The sequence below is a fragment of the Micromys minutus genome (genome assembly GCF_963924665.1).
Source record: "Micromys minutus genome assembly, chromosome: 20".
Classification (NCBI taxonomy): domain Eukaryota; kingdom Metazoa; phylum Chordata; class Mammalia; order Rodentia; family Muridae; genus Micromys; species Micromys minutus.
Window position 1 is genome coordinate 40,738,213 of NC_137955.1, and position 8,714 is coordinate 40,746,926.

The following is an 8,714-nucleotide window of genomic DNA, read 5'->3' on the forward strand; positions in this document are numbered from 1 at the left end:
ACTTATCAGGGTGAGTAAAAGTTGTTCCTGGGGACATGTTGCCATTTGAGTCTCTTGCACCTGGCAGTAGTACATCATCTGGCCCGAGTAAGGGAACTTGTCATTGTAGAATTAGCGCCTCTGCCTGCAAATTGATTATTCTGAAGTGTTCAAATGCTTCCTCGGTGTTCATAGGAAGTGCTGTTGAGGAAGCATGTGGTATACATATCCAACATATACATCATGCATATGTTCTACCGTATCTTGCTGTTGTGGATAACTGTCCCATGCTATTTTTGTTCCTTCTAGTTTTGCCTCCTGGTCTGCAGCGTGTGCACATTTTTTACAATCTTGGGAAGTTACATTCCTGGGGTCATACTCAGCTACCTACTGTGTGAGTATAGTAAAAACGCTTGAGTGCTTTCTGAGACACGTACGGCTTCATTAGTGCTTCTCAGACCTTCTGTTAAGTTTGGAAGGGTAAAGGAAAATAAAGCAAGTCTCCTAAACATGACATTTCTCATGTCCCCTAGAGAGTTATACTTAAAGATCTGGAAGCACAGTTGCAAAATGCAGGATCATAAAAAATAATGTTAAATTATACATTGAATATTTATCTAAGCAATAAGCCCCACTCTGCACAAATATGCCTACACTTTTGCCTTTGTGCATGTTTTGTGGGACCAAAAGTAAAACCATAATGACATACCAATGTCATTTATCCAGAAAGGCCTAAAATAAGAACATCATACAAATATAGAACAATGATATAAGGCAGCCCCATTTCTTGCTTATCAGGGGTAGGTTGGTAGAATGGTATAATCAGAAAACTGGATGGCTGTGTCTGCTGTATAGCTGGCTGTCTCAGTCAGAGAAAGGGATGGATACATCTCTGCAAATAGTTATACACAAATGTTCACAGCAGGTTTGGTTTTAGTAGCACAAAGGGTACAGTTCCTAAGAGCTTTACAGAGACATGGATAAACTCTGCTATATCCATATAATGGATAATTACCCAGCACTAAAATTTGATACATAGTAACTAGGCTGACTGGAAAAAGCCATAGCGTGCACTGCGTAGTTCAATTTATATATAATTCTAGACCAGTAAAGAAGATCAGCGGTTGCCAGGGATGAGTTGGGTGGGGCCAGGGAGAGGCAAGAGATAGAAAGGAAGTATTAATAATGACATGAGGCGACTTGCTTGTAGTGAACTGTTTACTGTCCTGATCCAAGGATTCTTGGTTGATTACATGTTACAACTATCGAATTGTAACTTTATATGTAATTTGTTATATGTGAATTATAACACTAAAAAGATTTTCACATTATATATTCCTCTTTTCCTAAAATACATGAAGATTTGGCTTTTAGCTCTCAGGAGGGCGATATCTCTGCTAAACCCACATTTTCTTTCTTACACTGGCTTTTGAGTTTCCCATACACTCCACTGGGCTGTAAAGATGACTAAGGGAGGACACTACCCAACAACAGCCAAGCAACAAACACTGAAAGCAAGTACAACCAGCATGGTTCCCTTCCCTTCTGTATTCCTAATGCACTGCACACCTGGCAGATGGGTGAAGCTAAACCCAGTCTTCCAAATAGAGCTTACAGCGTTACTGGATCCCCATTATGTAGGAAATAAGTGAGAAAAGGGCTGGCAGAGGAGAGACAGGAGCAAGGCATTCTCCATCTTGTTTGTGCCCAGTCACAGCAGCCCCACAACACCATCCCAGTGTCACTGACAAGAAGCTCTAAGAGGCAGTCATGTTCTCGTGCTACATGGCACTATTAAACCAAAGTAAGATTTTAGCCAAGGACAGTGCTTATACATTTTTATGGTGTGTGTGTGTGTGTGTGTGTGTGTGTGTGTGAAAGTATGTTTTTACCACAGAGTAAGAATAAAAAAAAAAAAAAAAGAGCGTACTCGATGAAGGGATTTCTCTAACGAGCACTTCACCTGGATTATTTTCTTCTTTATTTTTCAGTACTGCTTGCTTTTTTGTGTCCACTGTTTAAATGTAATGATATTGGACAAAAAATATACAGCAAAGTCAAGTCCATTTTATTAAAACTAGATTTTGGAATTGGAGAATATATTAACCAGAAGAAACGTGAGAGATCTGGTAAGTCTAGTGTGAACTGTAGTTCTGTGTGTGAAAGATCAGTCAGGCTTGTATTCTCTGCTCAAATGTACCGTTAAATAGATTGACTTTTAAAATATACATTGTGCCTGTTCCTAAATGGGACTTGGATATAATGACCCCACCCTGGCGAGGAGCAATGAACCAAGGGATTCGGAAGAGTCTGAGTCGAAGTCTGCTGGGGATGGTGAAGCAGGCGCAGCAGTGACCTCACTCCCACAGAGAAACCCTCACAGGAAACACACGACATTGTGCCTGTCAACATCTTCTGCAACGGGGCAGGGTTCGAGCTCCCACGCCTCCCTCAAGTATGTTGACAGGGCTGCAGGGAGGGTGTCACTTTCTTCAGTAGCAGCACTGACACATGGCCCATGCTTCCGCAAAGACGCCCGACCCATGTCCCTCCAGTCAACTCCGTTTAAACTCATGGGCACACACACAACAGAGACAAGAGTAGGAGAGGTGTTGGGAAGAAGGGCATCCGCAGGAGGATAGAGGCAACAGAGGGGTGAAAGACCAAAATTCATTCTACACACACATGAGACTGTCGAAGGACAGACATGTAAGTAAGTCACAAGATACACAGATTGGCAGGGGAAGGAGGAAGGACTTTATCAACTCTGTTTTGTTATGTGTGATGTACTTTATTTGGGTTGGGTTATCGACATTTTCAGAGGGAAGGATAAATGTGGGAGCCATGTAAGAGACTGAAGTAACAAGGGGAAGCAAAATACACACACACACACACACACACACACACACACACACACACACACACACACATATACACACACACACATACACACACACACACACATACACACACACACACACACACACACACACACACACACACACACACACACATATATAAATGACTTTCCAGCTTCTCAGACCATAGGATGCAGGAGCATGACCTGAACAGCGCAGTACAGACTCTGACTCAGGAGGCCTAGGATAACTCTAGGGTCTGCACTGTCACAGACTTCCCAGAGCTGCTGCTCCTGCTGGGTCATGCTGTGAGAACACAGTTGACCCCTGGAAAGCCAAAATTTGCAAATATGTATAGCTTCTTCAATAGGACATTACAGGGAAGCCCTGGAATGTGAGCTGGGTGTGGGGAGAATATATTAAAATGAATGCACTATGTCTAAGCTTTGGAGGAAACTAAATGCCCCCCCAACCCACCATCTTTTTCCCCCTCTCAACAGAAGCTGACAAAGAAAAAAGTCACAAGGATGACAGTGAATTAGACTTTTCAGCTCTTTGTCCTAAGGTACTTGGTCAATTTATTTGTGTGGTTTGGCCATTTATTTACATTAAATTAGATTGACTGTCCTAAGAGACTTATATATAACATAGTTTATCTTCTGTTTTATAGGATGACTGAATAATCTCAAAGGAAAATGATCACTGATTTTATTTTGAAATTTAGGGGGATAATGTGGATTTTGAAAAAGATTTCTTTAGTATAAAATGTGCCACTGGTATTTCTGTTGACACAGATTAGCCTCACAGTTGCTGCCAAAGAGTTATCCGTGTCAGACACAGACGTGTCCGAAGTCTCTTGGACGGATAATGGGACCTTCAACCTTTCAGAGGGGTACACTCCACAGACAGACACTTCTGATGGTAAGCTCATGCTTCTGGGTTCTCTTACTTTTATTGGTACTGAATACAGGAAGGACCACTTAACTTCTGACAGTCACTGAGTAGTTCATAAAATGTGGACTATCTGCACAGAGGACATACCTTGGATTTAAATGTGAATGAAATACTGGTACCTGGGACAGCACGCCTGAACCTTGGAATAACTGTGCTAAGTGAAAAGAAGCTAGACACAGAGGCCACCTAGTCTGTAATTCTAGTCAAAGGGACTCTCCAGAATAGCCAAGTCCATATAGAGGAAAAGTTCATTATTGGCTCCTACAAACTAGCAGGAGGGGATATTGAGACATCATTAATTGATACAACTTTCTTTTTGGAGTGATTGAAATATTGTGGAATGTGGCACCTGATGCCAAGCCTGATGACCTGAGTTCGATCCTTGGGATCTCCTTGGTGGAAGGAGAGAAATTACTCTTTCAAGTTGTCCTGTGACCTTTACACATGCACTGTGGCACCCCCTCCCCGTCCCAGGCACACAGATAATTAAAATGTAGTTTTAAAAGTAGAAATAAACATCAGCCTGCCTTGTAATCTCACATTGCTTATAAATGTCTCTAATGTTGGTATAACATTGGGTTACCAGAATGCACCATACCTTTTATCGAAGTATTATTTCCTTGTACCTTACGTGGGTTACAGGAGTTCAGCTCAGGCTGCCAGATTCCTCTTTACCCACTGACCCATCTCACTGGCCCCGTACATAATCATATATCTTCTTTGGCTTAAGACAGTCACCATCTCGAGGGAAGGGATTATGATGATCACTGTATTAGTTATGTTACCCACTGTTGTGACAAATATTTGATAAAAGCAACCTGGAAAGGGCTTGATTTAGGCTCACCCCTTTGGGGTAATACCCATCAGGGTAGAAAAACATGGTGGCAAAGGCTGCTCTAGCTGCAGTAGCAGGAACGTGAGGCAGATGCTCCTGTTATATCTGCAGTCAGAAAGCTGATAGAAACACATGCTGGTGCTCAGCCTGCCTTCCCATTGTCTCATCTTTTTATTCAGTCGCCCATGTGCTGACCGGATTCGGGGTAGATCTTCCCTCCCAGTTAAACCTCTCTGGAACCATCTTCACTGTCGCCTAGAGGAGTGTCTCCTTTGCAATTTTAAGTCCCATCAAACTGACAGTGAAGAATGTCAGAAACACAAAAAACTTTGATCAAATCCCATAGCTCATACTAGGCAAGGTGGAGTATCTTTATATATGCTATTTTATGCTTAATAGGAAAGCTAAAAACACAATGGAAAATATAGTACTTGTCTACTTGTGGAGAGCTGCTGACATAGACTCAGCAGGGGTCTAATATGTGGGATCAGGGATCCTAGTAGGCCACTGGCTGTAGCTGTGCTGAGGGCTCAGGTCAAAGTCGCTGTAGCGAGCTCTGACATCAAATGTGTTCTGGCACTCACCAACCTCTGTTACACATTTTATAGATCTTGACCGGCCCAGTGAGGAGGTTTTCTCTGGAGATCTTTCAGATTTTCCACCTCTGGAAAATGGGACAGAAACAAATGATGAAGATGAAGTAAGCCTTGGCTTCCCCACAGAGCTCAAGAGGAAGAAGCAGCAGCTGGACAGTGCTCACAGACCAAGCAAAGACAGGCAATCCGCAGCTGGCCTTCCACTTCCTCCCAAGACTGACCAAGCCCTTCACTTGATGAGCAACCTGGCTGGGGATGTCATCACAGCTGCCATGACAGCTGCCCTCAAAGACCAGCTAGAAGGGGCCCGGCAGGCACTTGCTCAGGCGGCACCCACTCCAGGGGAGGACACAGACACGGAGGAGGGGGATGATTTTGAACTTCTTGACCAGGCAGAGCTAGATCTAATTGAGAGTGAGCTGGGACTAACACAAGACCAAGGGGCAGAAGCCCAGCAAAGTAAGAAGTCCTCAGGCTTCCTTTCAAATCTGCTTGGAGGCCATTAACCGGGAATCAGCTTTCAGCAAAGCACAGATAAACCACCCAAAAATCTCAAACAAGCAGGGGGAAAACATGGAAAAAAATTGAACTGTAAGCTTTAATTACTTTAGGTTTTTTGTTTTCTTTTCCCTTCTATAGTGAGTTCGATAACGGGAATCAGCTGATAATGATAGACTGACATTTCTGATAGTTATTTTTATGTAATAAGCATGGAAATGAACTTTATAGTTACATATATACATAATATGGTGTCATAAGTGCTTGGGGGCTGTTTGTAAAGCGAAGAGAAAAAAAAAAAAAAGAACACACCCAAACCTATGAGACTATTGAGGTCTTTCTCTAGGTATTGTTTCTTTGTTCCTTTCAAGCACGCAGACTTAGCGTGGCTTGCTGAGATGACAGCTGTGAACACAGGCTGCCTCAGCTCCCTTACTCCTCAACCTGGAAGCAGTTCATCAGATTCTGACCGATTCTAATGGAAAAGGGAGAAATGCTCAAAATGTTTGTAGTTGAAGGGCTACGCAAATGCTATCAAAATTCATTTTCTAGGAAAACCTTTAAAAATAAGTACTACCTATAGGCTGAACCATTTCCACATTGTTCCTCCAACTGTAGGCAGGCGTACTTGTCAAGAGGCATGCTCCACTGCCTGCTATGTTTAGTCTTGAAAAGAGGTGGTGCTCACCCACAGAGAGCAGGCACTTTGTATCTCTCAGTGCTGCTCCTGTAGTGTTTGCAACGGTAAGTGCACACTATTTTGCACACTCAGATATAAGCAAAACCTGATGTTTCTGTATTGTGTTATAGTCTCCTAGGATTGTGAATCTAGTTACTGGTATGTCGATGAGTGATGTGATCATTGGTGATAAGAAACACCTTTTTTTTTTCAGTTTACAAATGCGGAACAGAGGAGCTTGCCTGAACTTTAAAGCTTCCATCTCTGCCGCTGCAGTCTCAATATGCAATTCGTCTCTTACTGGGAAGCTAGACTACGCTTCTTCCTTTAAACTGTTTTGATCACCTTTACATAATCAAATTTAACTTACAGTGGAAACCAAGATAGTTGTTTTTGTGAAACAATCTTTTAGTAGGACTGAGGGACCATGTCAGCAACTATCTTAGATCTTCAGTTCTAGCTGGCATTTCTACACAGACACACAGGACCCTTACAAAGGAAGGGTCACCTAGGACTCTAGAAAGCTGTGTTTCAGTTTCATCTCTTCTTTCTAAAGACTAATTACAGGTAACTTGATCTTCTAGTGCACCATCTATTTATTTTTTTCTTTCCGAGGTATTAAAATATCTAGTCTGAGTTTTGCCAAATGTCAGTGGGAGGAAGCTCCTGGAGACCGACCACTTGCTTACCTTTGACTGACCTATGCTCTTGTCATTAGTGCCCCACGACTGTGTCTGACGTCCTTTGACGTCCTTTGCTGATCTAAAGTGAGCCTGTGCCTTCATTTTCTTGCCCATTTTGGTACTGATGTAAATTTGTGTTAGGAAATCTTGAAACTCTGTGAGTCTGGGAAGAATATATCTGAATCCTATTCAATACATTTGCTGGATGTGAAAAAAAAATACAGCCACATATTTATAAAACAGTCGTTACCAGTGTTCCTTTATGTGCGTGTTTCTTCATTTAGAAAATATTCCTAGTCATGACATTAAAAAAAAAAAAAAAAAACAAAAATGGTCACCAGTTTCTTTACTGAAGGAAAAACAGAATTATAATGATCAGAAATCAAGGATCATGGTTTACAAGTTTACAAGGAGATAAACTAAAGGTTGGGCAGTGCTGGAATGAGCAAACGAAGTCTACACTAGGTATTACTGGATACAAGGGAGAAGAGTCAGTAGGAAAGTCTTCAGTGTGGGGGAGTACTAGGAAGTGCACTCCAGTCACATGCGTGTCAGTATGACTTGGGCAAGAATCTATGACTAATTCACACAGGACAGCAAGGAGACAGTGCTCAGACTTTCATTTCAAACATAGTATGTGTGCTTTCGGTAGGAACAGTGCTTCTACTTTTAGGACATGAACTGTTTTATTTTTCCTATTAATTTATTTACTTTACATCCCAATCACTGCCTCCTGCCCCCCCCCAGTCCCTCTCCCCATCCTTAACTCCTCCTCTGAGAGGGTGGAGCACCCCACTCCCCAGCATCAACTACTTTAATTATAGAGGAGTTACAGAAGAAGTTTCCTCATTTCCTGAGGAAAATAATAGAATGGGAACAGCACATACTGTCCAGTATTTTGGTAAGAACCAATTCATCACAATGAACCCGAAGTCTGGAGGTGGAAGGTTAACCCAGGCTTCTAAAACACTGTTGCTTTTTATTACACTGAAAATTTTCAAAAGGGATGAAATCTCTTCCTGCCTACCTACATAGAATATGGGGAAAAAACTTACCAAAGTTTTATAAATAGCAGATATCCTCATAAATACATAATATCCGCATTAGGTGTTCATGTACAGACTTGTTGGGGGAGGGGTCTTGCTATGTCGCCCATGTTGGCCTTGAACTCATGGCGATCTTCCTAACTCAACCCCTGGAGGGCTGAAACTAAGGCACTTTTTTGAATATGTGTACTTACTTTAAAAAGCACACTTTTCTCCCTTTGGAAAACTGGTGTCAACATGCTACTGATATAAAGCTACAAGTATGAACAAATTAAAAAATACTTTATAATTTTTTTTTAAAATTATATAGTTATGCGTCCACCTTTATTAGTTGCAGGATATCTTGCAGCCCTTGGTAAACTGTTTTCACACACAACGGAAGTCCCAAGACTGTGTCAATGCATACGGTCCCTCCATCTGCACTGCAGTATTCAGGTTAGAATGTGCTGTAGGAAGCTGTCCACAGAGCAGCTGTGAAAACTAACAGGCAAGCCTCAGGATTGGGGCTGTTGACTTTCTCTTACAGAGGAGGGGATGGGGAGGGCCATCAGATCCTCATCTGAGATCTTAGGCATTTCCTCCTGAG

General features: G+C 42.1%; 1 protein-coding gene across 3 annotated transcripts in view; it reads left to right on the forward strand.

Annotated features, from left to right (window-relative positions):
* RETREG1 (reticulophagy regulator 1) overlaps positions 1 to 7,337 on the forward strand; it is a gene marked incomplete at its 5' end in the record, with an annotated part of 127,077 nt that extends 119,740 nt beyond the window's left edge. For all 3 annotated transcript variants that reach the window (XM_080933514.1, XM_080933516.1, XM_080933515.1), the window contains 5 exons: positions 289 to 373; positions 1,971 to 2,108; positions 3,338 to 3,402; positions 3,632 to 3,758; positions 5,235 to 7,337. In XM_080933514.1, coding sequence (XP_080789640.1) covers positions 289 to 373; positions 1,971 to 2,108; positions 3,338 to 3,402; positions 3,632 to 3,758; positions 5,235 to 5,728 — 909 coding nt within the window. In that variant the 3' untranslated portion in view covers positions 5,729 to 7,337. The remainder of the gene's footprint in view (positions 1 to 288; positions 374 to 1,970; positions 2,109 to 3,337; positions 3,403 to 3,631; positions 3,759 to 5,234) is intronic.
* Between the last annotated feature and the right edge of the window lie 1,377 nt (positions 7,338 to 8,714).